We start from the raw sequence: 13,941 nt of genomic DNA, 5'->3' as shown, positions 1-13,941 counted from the left end.
ACAGGGAATTACATTCAATTTCTCGTAATAACATGTAATGGAAAAGAATCTGAAAAGAAAAAATATGTACGTATGTATATGTAGAACTGAATCACTTTGCTATGTACCTGAAACTAACACTGTAAATCAACTAGACTTCAATTAAAAATAAGTACATAAATAAAGGAATAAATAAATAAATAAACATAATTACCTACCCCCAAAAAATAAAAACAAAAAGAAAAAAATATGACAGCATTTTCATATTCAGATTGAGTCTTCATAAAAACTCTATTTGCTTAATATTTTATCAGAAGACAATGCACCACAATCTAATTGTTCTTTAAGCGAAAAGAGTCTAAGTGCACAGTCATTTTTCTCTCATGAATACTATTTCAACACCATCGTTCCCTATCTATCATTTTTCCCTTCATTCCTTCGGGTAAATTTCCAGAAGTGGGATCCCTGGGGTTTTGCTAACTCACTTCCCCTTCTTCATAAGAAAAGATCCCTCCATTTGTCGATTCCTGCTTTATTCCTTTGCTGAAACTGTTCTCTCGCCGCTCCCATCACGTCCCCGTATCCGGATTCAGTGACCTCCATCCGAGGAGCCTTCATGAACTAAGTAGCCCACTAACCCCTCCTCCACGTTCCTGCCTGGAACACCGTGCCCCCCACCCCAGGCCTCTGCACGTAACTGTGGCACTAGTGTGAGTTGACTGCACACCTTTCCAGCTGGTCACTGATTGTCTCCCATGGGAGTGCTTTCTCTCCCTGTACGAGCCGTGCCTCCTGAGCTATGGCGTGTGGCTTTTCCTCCCGCCTTGGCTGCGAGCTGTTCCTCCAGCAGGCACTCACGGCGAGCCTGCTCATGAGGACGTGAGGCTCCACCACCACCGATTCCACATGCCCGCCCCACCTTGGGCCTAAGTGCCTTCACCCATCACTGACGCTCTCGGTCTAGGACACCCAGATACTCACGGCTGTGGTCCCGCAGGAATTGAACCAGATCACACTGCTGGAAATTTCAAGGAGACAGAAGACAGACATGAGTACAGTGATCTCCAAGGGGCCACATTTATTTCCCGGTGAACTGGTTGGATTATCTTTCATGATTAAAGACATACGTACAGAATACACGGGCTGCCCGGCCATGCCTTTAGCGCCCTAGGGAAACAGAAACAGAGCAAGTGATTGGTGTGTGAATTGGAGTCTCCAATGCTCTTTCCCTGACACACACCAAGAATGTAAAAAAAAAAAATTTTTTTAATTTGTTGCCATTTTATTTCCCAATCTCTCTGGAGTCCGCATTGTGAAGTCAGGAGGGTCCCAGCAGTGGTTTGGGAACCTCACCTATCAACTTGTCTCGCTCGACTGAACTTTGCCGGGACAACTTTATGAAGCCTATGCAATCCCACCCCATTTGCAAAACTTGAGTAAAAGAATACCAGCAACAGCTAATATTTGCTTTGAACTTGACAGTTTACAAAGAAAGTTCACCTTGATCTGATGCTCATGGCTGTCTTTTGAGGTGGTTAGAATGGGACACATCATCTCTGTCTTAGGGCGAAACTGACAGACCCTGGGACTGGCCCACCGGCACTCAGGCAGCAAGAAGCAGAGGCTGGCCTTGAACCCAGTGCTTCTGACTTTCAATTCTGTGCCTGTTTCCTTGAGAACCCAGTACCCACTGCTTAGTTCTCAGGAATGTACTTACCCTCTGTCCAGGTGGGCCCTGGCGTCCTGGAGAACCCTCTTCACCTTTCAAACCTACAGTGAGCTGCAGGTAGGAATAACCATCAGTTTCTACGTCACCTATCCATGGGGATTACCCCAGGTTTAATGAAACTTCATACTTAAAAAAAATAATAGCAACTGCTAATTTAAGTCAAGCAAATTCCTTACTTGTAATGTAAATAGTTATTCTTAATTATTGGTAAACATCTATTTCAAAAAACGCAAAGGTACCAGAGCACACAGAGATCTAACAAAAAACCTCCCATCTGCAAAGGATCAAATGAGAGAAGTAACTCCCCGCATACACAAGCACATGGGTGGCCATATCATTCCCAGCACCTCAACGTGAGAGATACGGATGCTAACAAAATGCTCCAGCCAGATGAAAAGCATTGTTGAACTGCATCTCTTTCATGCTGGTAACGACCAGTGAGATTCCACTCAAACTTTGAAATGAAAGGCTGCTCCTCTCAGCATTTTGTTTTTCAGTAAGTATAACACTCTTCTCTGCACTTAGCTAGTGGGAACATCTCAACAGCTTTCCTGAAAATAAACATCCCGGACAATCTTGACTCTCGGGGAGTGGGTGAAATTGTCAGAGGAGGCTCTGGGACACAGTGGGAAGGTATCAGTTTCATTTCTGCTCACAGGGTTAATATTCCGGGCTTTAATCTCTGCTTTAGAAAAGAGTGGAAGACGGTGGCATTTCTTGGAAAAGCCAGTTATCAATGTATAAATATTTAAAATAGTGCAGATTCATGGAGCCATAGAATTTTAGAGCTGAACGTGACCTTTGGTGTCATTAAGTTCAATTCCCACGTGACAGAAATACAGACCCTGAAAAGCTGTATTGAAGACGGCACAGCTAGGAAGTGACCCTGGGTTGGATCGACAATCCACATTTATAATTACAACATAAAAGATGGAGTCTTCCAAAGAAATGTTTATTATTTCTGGAATTAAAGGCCACTTACCGGTAATCCTCTAAATCCTTTCGGTCCGGGCCCCCCAGGAATTCCAGGGTCCCCAACATCACCCTAAAGATTCAGATATAAAAAACCAAGATGTTAAAATATTAGCTATGAAAGAATAAAAATGAGTCTTTCCAAACCAAAACTTAATTGCTCTTGTAACTATATTACATATTAAACTTTAAATGTCATCTCCTCCTGTTATCTGGAACTAAGTCACTGATACACTTAGATGCTCTCCAAACTATTTTAATTTTCTAAGAATGCAAATATTGATGCATAAATATCAACGCAAGGGCTGTCCAATCAGTTACTAAAAACACCTAAAGGACGTATAAATCAAGGAAAACATATGGGGCACTCACTATATAAAATACTGTTGAATGAACTGCTTCCTAAATTCATGCATCATTCCTGAACAAGCTGAAGGTTAAAAAAAAACAACAAAACTTTATTCTAACTCTGGTGGGAAACTAATTTCACCCTTATCATCATGTCAATTTCACATTTATTCATAATTTGAAATATGCTAATTTTCTCTCTTTATCAGTAAATGAGAAAATTGGTCCTTTACAATGAGAGCTCCTATCCTAGCAGTCATTTATACGGTCCCTTTCTGCACCCTTCTCCACCTAAGGAAAGAAACTCTTTTGGTAACTCATTAATCAAAAGCACTTTTAAGGGGACTCAAGAATTGGCAATTTTCCTATGCCGTAGTTGATTTGATTTGCCTAGACATTCTATTTTTTTTTAAATTCACATTTTCTATTTTAATTTGAGCATCAACTATGGGAAGATGCTCTTCTAGACAGGATACTTTAAAAAAAGAAAAGAAAAGAAATCCTGTTAGAGAATTCCAGTGTAGAAACAGGTATAACGTGAGCTGCTCTGGTTGAAATGGGAGGCACGTCTGGCTGTTGAGCAAGGAGATGGATTTCCACCTGGTGGGCAGTGAGGAATTCTGGAAGGTGTCTGACCAGGAGAGTAACAGAATTAGACTACTGTTTGGAAAAAAAAAAATCAAGTGACAGCGGGGTTCGGGATTAACTGAAGCAGGGAGAAGTTGGAAGTTGGAAATGGATAAGAATATTGTAATCTTTCAGGGAAGAGGAAGCGGTGGCCACGACAGTGAAGGCTAGACCGAGAGTTCTGCATGAGGTCACCGAGGCAGAAAAATCAAGAAGAGAACAAAGGATCAAACTTGAGAGGATGCCTAGAGGTGCGATTGCAAGACAAGCGACATCAGGCAATGAAGCGCGTCTTTTCCAATTTAAACCTTCACGGGAGTTAAGTATGGTCCTTTCTTCATGAAGCTCAGGCGAAACAGCTGGCCTGATCCTTCCCCTACATTTCATTCAGACCCACAGACTTCTCTCAATTCTCAAGCAGCAGGTCAAGAGCACAGTAATTTCAAAACACGTTCATGTGCACGATACCTTTTGCCCCATATCGCCAGGGAATCCTCTTGGGCCCTACGATTTTCAGCAGAGAACATAAGTAAATCAACACACCATTTCTGCCGTACGATCATGTCTTTTTGTATGATTTAAGCTGGATTCACCAATTAAATAACTAATTGTTTTCCATATTTACCTTTACTCCTTTTCGTCCCATAGGACCGTAGCCTGGGATGCCGTAATCACCCTGTGAACATATTGGATCATTTCAATTTCTCAAAAGTGAAAATTAATTGTACTCTCTATCATGGTGTCAGGAGAGAAGCACTGGGGGCTTCCAGGTGGAGGGGGCCTGATTAATCAATGACCTTCAACTCTGGGGACTTGCACGTTGCTGGGTTTTCTGCACTTCCTGGGATGTGCCCCAGTACTCCTCTGGCCAGCTCTACTTTGGAGACATTGCAGGAGGCAGAGGGATGGTCATTTAGGACTAATGTAGTCAGTGGCAATTACTTGCTTGGAAAATTAGGAACTGGTCCAAAGAATACTGGGGGAGGAATTCCCCAAGGAAGAATTATAACTGGCTGATAAACATACGGAAAATTGTTATCCTCCCAAGTAACCAAAGAAATGCAATTTGACACAGTAATGAGTTGACATTTTTTGTCAATAAGATTAGTAAAGATGGCAGGGGAAGCAACTGACAATACCCCCTGTCAACGTGTGTGCCCTGAAAGCAATTCTCTCCTGCGCAAAGCGTGAGTGCACGCATCCTGTGAATTTTCCTAAGGGTCCTTTGCAATAGAGTTCAAAGCCTTCATTAAATATGTGCATATTTCATGATCCAGCCATGTTGCTTCTAGAAATTTCCGTGTAGAAATGAATTATAGTTCTGTCCAAAAATGTCATTGCATGCAAGAATGTTCATTGTCTTGCTATTTAGGGCAGTGAAAAACTGGAAGCAAAGTAAATACCCAACAATTAGAGATTAATCCAATGAACTAAGGCGCATACGTTCAGTAGACTATTTTAAAGCTATTAAAAGTAACACTGAGGGGAAAATGTAACGACGTGGAAATACGCTCATGGTATGTTGTTCTGTTCGTAGGGAAAAATGGAGTCATGTGTTTTGTATCTCCAGGGCATTAATGATAAATATTTCCAAATGGTGGGATTATGGGTAATTTTTTTCTTTTGCATTTGCCATCTTTTATGCGTAGTAAATTTTCTACAATATCTGTGTATAACATTTACAATAAATATTATTTTTGAAAAGAAAATTTTTTTTCCTTTACTACAGACAAAGAAATTAAAATTTTTTCCTCTAACAGATACCCAATTTCTCAGCCCTCCTCCCCTCCTCCTGTCACTCTGGAGTTTTGTTTAGAGCCTTTTTTTTTTTTTTAAATTAATGGGGGTACTGGGGATTGAACCTAGGACCTGGTGCAAACTAACCATGTGCTCTACCACTGAGCTACACCCTCCTCCACTGGAGTTTTACAAGTGGACAGAAACAGGCTGTGCTGATTTTCAATGGACATGGCCAAACAAGCTGTTAACATACACAAACACCCTGCCTGAATGCACACAGCATCCTCTGCACGCCCGCCCCCTCTCCCTCGCTTTAGCAGGACGAGAGCTGCAGGGGCTGGGAGGAACAGCCCTACATCTTCCCAGGAGCTCCCCAAATGCCTTTGGTACCCCAGGTGCTCAAGCCCCCCTCTCAGAACTGAGCCCTCGGAGCTGCCAAAGGGTGGAAGTCCTCAAACCTCGCTCGTACCTGCTTTCCTCGAGGTCCGGCTTGCCCTGCTGGCCCCGGGTCTCCAGGAATTCCTGGCTCTCCCTAATGAGACGAGAGCCCCAGATCAGTAAAATCAGACCTGGCTCCAACCCCAGGATGCTCTGTCTGCTGGCTGGGGACACTCAGGGTCCCCTGGGAGGGTTCAGTGCTCAGGAAGGAAAGGGGTGCAGGAAACCAGTCACCGCCTTCCCCAAGGTGAGCAGGAGACAGCAGCAGAGCCCACGCCTGGACCCAGCCCTGCTCTCCCAGCTGCAGGGAGACTGAAAGTGAAGGCAAAGAGTGGAGAATTTCCTGCAGGGACTGTGGGTTCATTCACAGATTTATTCACCCATCCAACCATTACTTACTGTCCTGGAAAGTGGACCTCACCCAGCAGTGTGGTTGGAAAGAGAGGCAACTAGACAGGTGACTCTACACTGTGTAATGAAGGGCAGGGTCACGGCAGTAGAGAGAGGGGGGCTGTGAGTCAGAGGATTTGGCAGGGATGTGGGGTGGGGGGGAGGGAGCAGGGATGCTGAGGCTGGAAGGATAATGATGATGATGATGATGATGTGTGTGTGTGTGCCTGTGTGCATGTGCTGGGAGAGGGTGGAGAGGGAGGGAGAAACATTCAGGAGGATGCCAGCACTAATGAGAAGCCTGGGGCAGACTCACTGGAGGGAGATGAGCCAAGAGGCCCTAGAATTAAACGGGGTCAAAGGGCTTTCTAAACTACCATAATGTTTGGAGATTTTCCTCGGGGCCACCGGGAAGTTGAGAGCAGCTACACAATTTGTGGGACTGAAATGAAAGCACTGGCCCTTTACACAGATGTGAAGAGTTTCCGATGGTGACAGTACAGCATGAAGCCCAGCACGGAGCCTTCTAGGCAAGGCCCCCTGTGTCACTGCACGGGCCCCCGGCCCAGGAAGCTGGCCCTGGGAGAGGGAGATGCTGAAAAGTTTTGAGCAGGGCAACGAGATTCTGAACAGGCCTGCTCTGTAACCATCTCCAACAGGGCCCCTTCAGGGAAGGGAGGCTGAGTTAGATGTGGGAACTGCAGGCACAAACAGATCTGAATTCGGACACCTCACGACCCTGGTCACCTCTGGCACCAAGTGCGTTTGTGCATTCAGGAAACCAGGGAGTTGAGATTTTTCAGTGGTTTCCTGATCAGTGAGTAAGCTGTGTCTCTCCCAGTGAAATGGGGCAGCTTCACAGAGAGGTCAGCAGTTAGAAATTCTTTGCTCAATAGAAGGAAAATAATGTATTTGGCAGAAAGCTGGTGGGCAGTGGGGGTGCTGAGATCGTGTGAGGAATTTACAAGAAAGTCAAGAGAAAACAGGGTTGCTCTTTTCTCAGTATTTGAAGTCTGTTAGAAACAACACGGACCTTCTTCCCCAAGGGTCCAGGCCTTCCATCACTTCCTTTATCTCCCACCGGGCCAGCGGCGCCCTGGAAGAAAACGGGCAACATAGATACTGGTGTTGCAGTGATTTTTACAAAACCTGTTAGATTAGTTTTGCTTTTCTTCGTGTCCTTTCCAACTCCCCCTCCACAAGAGACCAGCCACCCAGGGAGGGGAGACATCTGGGCTGAAACCAGGTGGTGCAGGTGATAGTCCTGGTCAGATGACCCTAAGTCATCATCTGCAGGGCCACCACGGTCCACAGGGGGCCTCAGTGAGAAACGGAAAAGGCGCCCTTGTCACGACACACATTATTTCTGAATGTGGCAAGTTTGCCGTAATGGACCGATTTTGTTAGAACAAGACATGGTACCATTGCCACTTCTGTGCCCTGAGCCATCCACATTTGCAAAATGGTATGCGGAACGTGTCTCAGTTTCCCCATCTGCAAAGGGGGACCTTTTCCAAACACACTGGGAAGATAACAGAGGAAACACAGGGCTTGCTTGCCTTCTGAGCTCTTGCTATTTGCATGGAAGGACTGAACAGATTCAGCACATTTTTCATAAGAATCCCTCACCATCCAAACTCTCATTACTCACTGTCAGAAATTTGGGAAGCACATAGCTTCACAGATGAATTTGAAGCTGAACTTAGAAACCAAATAAATTTGGGAAGTGAGGGAGCTTTACAGAGTCCATTTCCAATATCCGTAGTCAGTGGACGTAGGCACGGCACTGATCATTTTTAAAAGTTAGAAAAACCAGAGACATGGACCAGGCTTGGAAACGTTCATGAGTCAGCGAGATCTGCCTGCTTTCAAATGCTTTCTCCCGGCTGATGAAGTGGGTCTGTGCTTTCCAAGTAAAACCCCAGGGAAGGAGAAAGGGGAACGCTTAAGCTATGGTCAAGGAATCTGAGCTGTTTACCCCCAATTTGTCCCAAGCTAATCCCCAAACAAAATACTGCATATGTAGATCATGTAAAATAAACTCTATGTGAAGATGTTCTTGAAGAAAGAGGAAAATGAAGCTTGGAGACCACTGACGGTACCGTCTGAGTCACTCACCTGAGGTCCTTTGTGACCCTGGTTCCCCTTCTCGCCTTTCCTGCCCGGAATTCCGTTTAACCCCTTTGGCAGTAACAAAAGAAACATCATGCAGTGAAGTCAGTGAACACAGACTTTCTTCATGAGTGCTTTGAATCCCCCCTCGCCCCATGGAAAAGCGCTGGTCCAACCCTTCACACAGCCTTTGGCTCTGACATTAAGCACGTCTCAGGAGAGGAGCTGAGGGGAGACCTAGACTCAGAGGAACAGCTCCTGTGAAGGAATTCCCTGCCTGGGTATAAGTTCTTCATCCCTCTCCAACAGGGAGAGACGGAAAAGAGAATAAAAGGAGAAATAAAGCCTGTAGAAGAAGGAAGAGAGACACAAACAATCATCAGAAGGATTCCTTTGATGGGGCAGGTTCCTTGGGCCAAATAACTTAACAATGTGTAAAATTAACACCAAAGGACATTTCCCCAGCAGATCCCTATCAGAGGAATTAAAGCAGATTTTCTGCCACATTTCCCATCAAATGCATGGTTCTAATATGGTTCTCTCACCAGAAGGAAAAACCGGAGGTGCTGGTAATGTGTCTCACCGCCGAAGCACCAGCTGTAAAATGTCCCGGGTGCCCAGGCCAGTGGTGGGAGGAGCCCCTGGGCCAGCTTGGTTCACTGTCCAAGCAGCAGAGCTAGTAACACCCCTCTGCCTACGACGCCTGGGGATGGGCTGAAGCGGGTCCCACGGTTACTCGCTCTGGGAAACACCAGCCCCACTCAAGAGAATTCCCAATTCCAGCTCAGTGTTAAGAATCTAGGAGAACAATGAACCTCTGGAGAGGTCTTAGGATGGACACATCTATGCAGGCAGGGGCCTTCCAGACAGTCCAGGCTCAGGGGGCCCCAGCAGGACCCCAGAAGTACCCACGTGTTGCAAAGCGAATCTCTAAGGACGACCCCTGCATATTGCTGAACTGGACGAGAAACAGACCTGTCCCGCCTCCAGCGCCCAGCTCACTAACGATATGACCAGATGGCTCACGTAAAGCCCTACGGGGGACATCCCAGAAGCAGTGTCACGCCCTGTGGGGTTAGCTTTGGGTGAGCTGAACAACTCTTCCCAGTTCCTAACTTTCCTTCATGGGGAGGGGGGTGTCTGTGTGCAGGACTTCTCTGTAAAAAAAAAAAAAAGCAATTTGTTGATCCTGAAACTGGCTCCTAATATAGTATCAAAGTCTTAATAATTCATTATTGCTAAAACGCAGACACAATATGAGGTGCACACAAGAGCATGCCTTTCCTCTACCAGTGAGCTGTGAATTTTGATGGTGCAAAATCACCCACTTACAGTGAGAAATGCAGACTCCCAGAGACGTGGACCTTGGAGGAGGGCGGGGGCTGCTTAAAATGTCCTGTCGTTTATTTTTATCATAATACACCTTCCCATCTCCCCATCAGAATAACAGCATCATGCATCAGTATTTATAAATACTCCAACACACCTGTGGACCTTGTAATCCTTCAGGTCCCAGTGCGCCTTGAGGTCCAGGGTTCCCAGGTTGTCCCTGAGGGATGAGTTTTCAGGGTTAGAATTCTTTCCACATGGTTTCCATGTAGATTCTCTCTCTCTCTCTCTCTTTGTTTTTCAGATTTGCATAGTTATTTTTTTTAATTGAAGTAGAGTCAGATTACAATGTCCTGTCAATTTCTGGTGTACAGCATAGTGTTTCAGTCATACAAGTACATACATATATTCCTTTTCATATTCTTCTTCATTATAGGTCACTACAAGATACTGAATAGAGTTCCCTGTGCTGTACAGTAGGACCTTGTTGTTTATTTATTTTACATATAGTAGTTAGTATCTGCAATTCTCGAACTTCCAATTTATCCCTTCCTATCTCCTTCCCCGTCCTGGTAACCATAAGTCTGTTCTCTATGTCTGTGAGTCTGTTTCTGTTTTGTAAATTAGTTCATTTGTGTCTTTTTTTTTTTTTAGATTCCACACATAAGTGGTATCATATGGTATTTTTCTTTCTCTTTCTGGCTTACTTCACTTAGAATGGCATTCTCCAGGTCCATCCATGTTGCTGCAAATGGCATTATTTTGTTCTTTTTTATGGCTTAGTAATATTCCATTGTATAAATACACCACAGCTTCTTTATCCAGTCATCTGTCGATGGGCATTTAGATTGTTTCCATGTCTTGGCTGTTGTAAATAGTGCTGCTATGGACACTGGGATGCATGGGTCTTTTCGAATTAGAGTTCCCTCCGGATATATGCCCAGGAGTGGGATGGCTGGATCATGGGGCAAGTCTATTTTGAGTTTTTGAGGACTCTCCATGCTTTCTCCACAGCGGCTGCAGCACAGAGTTTCTCTTTATGGTAGCTCGTGCTACAGTGAGTGGTACCCAGAAGCTGTTCTGTCCAACTCTTGGTTGTGTCCCACTTTGCCTAGGAGGATATTCTTCCATACCATCTAAGAATTGATCTCTTGGTCATTTCTCATCTTAATACAGAATTTCACTCCCTTACAGTCACCGCTCAGGGCATGGGCAGAGCTCAGACTGTGAGACTGCACAGGTGCCCGGTCTCTAACATGTCTGTTGGGGGGGGGGGTACTGCCTGAGGTCAGGCCCATCCTGTGCCTGCCAGCGAACTGATGGACACTTGGACCCCCTGGGCAGTGGGGCTCATGTCCAGGGCTCGGTGCTTCCCACAACATTCCTGCAAACGCTCCCTCACTGGTGGTACCGTCTACACGTGAGACATCTCCTTGGCCCCACCACCCACAGAGGACAGCAAGGAAAGGATACTCACCGGGGCACCCTGGGTCCCCCGTTGGCCTTCTCGTCCCTGGATCAGAAGAGACAAAGGGTTAGCATATAAGTATCTGGAAGGAGGCTCCCTAGAGGCAAACAGGCAGACAGAAGTAACAGGCAGCTCACAGAAATCACTTCCCCGAGGCACTTTCTGAAGACACGTTTTCACACTGGGCACTTAATTACCAACCAGCGTTTGGGGGACCGATCGCAAACCAATCTGACAGTCATTACAGACTCCTTTCTAGCCTGACAACTCGGACAATGACCCAGGAGGCTGTTTGGAGCATCAAATCATTCCCACACACCTGTCTTGTCCCTTTCTGTCTCGGGCCAGTCCCACAAGGCACCATCCGCTGATGCAGGCTTGCTGCGTGACTAAGCTGTGCCACATCCCTCTCTCTCTGTCCTGGGCTCCTGATCACGTCTTAGGGAAGAGTGACGATCGTTACACACAGTGCTTCCTACAGGCCCCCTGGGGTCAGTCTCCGTGGAGTTCTCCAAGGAGGAAATGGCTCATGGGGTCTGCTCAGCTCTGCACTGGTCCAAATGCCACCGTCTGGTTCAACTGTAAAAAGCCAGTCTGAAGCCGAAATCCATCTGCTTCTCTCCAGAAGTCATGTCATGTCACCATCGCCGGCTGAGGCTCCCCACTTAGTGGCTGTCCCTCCTTCCCAGAGGGTAGCCAAGCAGGAAGAAGATTCATATCCCGAATCCCAACATTTTCCCTCAACGGCAGCGATGAGGACTGTGTCCTCACCCTCACCCACCACCCTGCCTCTCTGAGCGAGCCGTGGACCATCTCAACATTCCTCAACATCTCAGCATCACTCAATATATTGTGTGTGGTGATCAACAGGTGGGATTATTTTATGTGCGAAGCAAATCCTTAAAAAAAAAAACAAAACTTATTCATTTGTTCCGGAAGGTTGCCATGGAAATGGTTATTTCAGAACGACTGTTTTTTCAGCTGCCCAGCTTCTGAGGTTCCTGAGAATTTACTATCTGACCAAATGCCCCCTCCACCAGGTTGGCCGATGATCAGAATTCCTCCACTGAGGCTCTGCCCCATGATCCAGGTACTCTTTGCATTAAAGTGCAAATACCCTTTGGGAGAAGTCACCCACTATAATTCGTCAGCTGTCTGTATCTTCATGTGACTCACAGGACTCCTGACAGGTGAAAGCAGAGATGAAACAGTAAATAAAGCTTGAAACCATGGTTTCCATGATGTCATAATTCTGTCTCCATTAAAGAGCAAGGAGAGGAGGAGGGTGCAGCTCAGGGGTAGACCAGGTGCCGAGCCTGCACGAGGTCCTGAGCTTCTTTTATGTTTTATTGGCATTTAGACAGTTTACAATGTTGCACCAGTTTCTAGTATACAGCAAAATAGACCAGCCACGCGTGTACATGCATATGTTCCTTTTCATATTCTTTCTCATTATGGGTTACTACAAGATTTTAAACATGGTTCCCTGTGCTGTACAGAAGAAACTTGTGGTTTATCTATTTAATATATATTAGCTAGTATCTGCAAATCTCGAATTCCCAATTCATCCCTTCCCACCCCCTCTCCCCTCTGGTAACTAAGTTTCTTTTCTGTGTCTGTGAGTCTGTTTCTGTTTTGTTAAAAAAAAGTTCATTCGGCTTTTTTTGAGATTCTGCATATAAGCAATCTCATATGGTATTTTTCTTTCTGTTTCTGGTTTACTTCACTTAGAATGACGATGAACAAGTCCATCCATGTTGCTGCAAGTGGCGTTATTTTACTCTTTTTTATGATTGAGTAGTATTCCATTGTATGAATAGACCACAACTTCTTTATCCAGTCACCTGTCCATGGGCATTTAGGTTGTTTCCATGTCTTGGTTATTGTAAATAGTGCTCTGTGAACACTGGGGAGCACTGTCTAGGTGAGGAGTCTAGAGCCTGGTGTGAGACACTCCAGGTTCAAACCCAGCTCTGCCTTAATACCTCTCCTAATCCTGGGTGCTTTACCCAGGGTTCCTTTATTTTTCTCATCTGTAAAATGTGTATAATAATAGTATCTACCTTAGAGACTTGTTATGAGGATTCAATGAATTAATATTTGAAAGAGATTTATTTGATCAGGACCGGGCACAAAATGGGTGCTTTTGAAGTATAAATACTATTATTTATAAGCCTTCTTTGTGCCTGGCAGGCCAAAAGCAATGGGCCTGGGGTGTGGTTTCAAATGCTCTGGTTCTTCGTACATTGAAACATTGCTTTGCTAATAACTGGGAAAACAATGCATTTACATGAGCTGAAATTCTGCCACGCAGGAGGGGACATCTTAGGTTTGCTCGTATTCTTAGAATCTGTCATCCATTTAAGGTCCTGTGACTCTCATAGACATTTCTGGTCTTCCCTGGAACGGTGAGGGAGGGGTAGAAAGGCTGGTGGTTTTACATCTGTGTTGCCTTGTTTATTTCAAGAGAAAAGAAGTCACAAACAAAGAGACGGGCAGGAAAGTGGGTTAAGACGGGGAGGGAGGCTGAGAGCCCCCTGTGCCTGGAGTCATGTAACGTCACTGGCTGGTTTGCCTGAAGAATAATCCCCTCCCCACCCCGGGGATCTCTTTTCTAAAAGCGCTTGACTGATGGTCACAGCTATAAAGCTATTTCAAACCAACAAACACACGGGTTTATCTTTCAAATTCCTAGCAGTTAGCTCATCTTACTGCTCTCCTGCTTCCGCTGATTAATTTTAATCTTCTTGTGTGGAAAGGAGGGAAGAGTCCCAGAGAATTTCACCAGAAGCCCTGGGACACCTAAGTC

At 45.4% G+C, this 13,941-nt stretch overlaps 1 protein-coding gene across 1 annotated transcript in view; it reads right to left on the bottom strand.

The window, feature by feature from the left end:
- Window positions 1-13,941, bottom strand: part of COL6A5 (collagen type VI alpha 5 chain) — a 117,120-nt gene that overhangs the window by 48,221 nt on the left and 54,958 nt on the right. The window contains 11 exon segments of the mRNA XM_010961237.3: window positions 961-997; window positions 1,111-1,146; window positions 1,697-1,759; window positions 2,691-2,753; window positions 4,124-4,159; window positions 4,281-4,331; window positions 5,865-5,927; window positions 7,257-7,319; window positions 8,342-8,404; window positions 9,822-9,884; window positions 11,142-11,177. Coding sequence (XP_010959539.2) covers window positions 961-997; window positions 1,111-1,146; window positions 1,697-1,759; window positions 2,691-2,753; window positions 4,124-4,159; window positions 4,281-4,331; window positions 5,865-5,927; window positions 7,257-7,319; window positions 8,342-8,404; window positions 9,822-9,884; window positions 11,142-11,177 — 574 coding nt within the window.

Source organism: Camelus bactrianus, chromosome 1 (genome assembly GCF_048773025.1).
Source record: "Camelus bactrianus isolate YW-2024 breed Bactrian camel chromosome 1, ASM4877302v1, whole genome shotgun sequence".
Classification (NCBI taxonomy): Eukaryota; Metazoa; Chordata; class Mammalia; order Artiodactyla; family Camelidae; genus Camelus; species Camelus bactrianus.
Note: the sequence above shows the minus strand (reverse complement) of the source record. Positions and strands in the feature narration are given on the sequence as shown.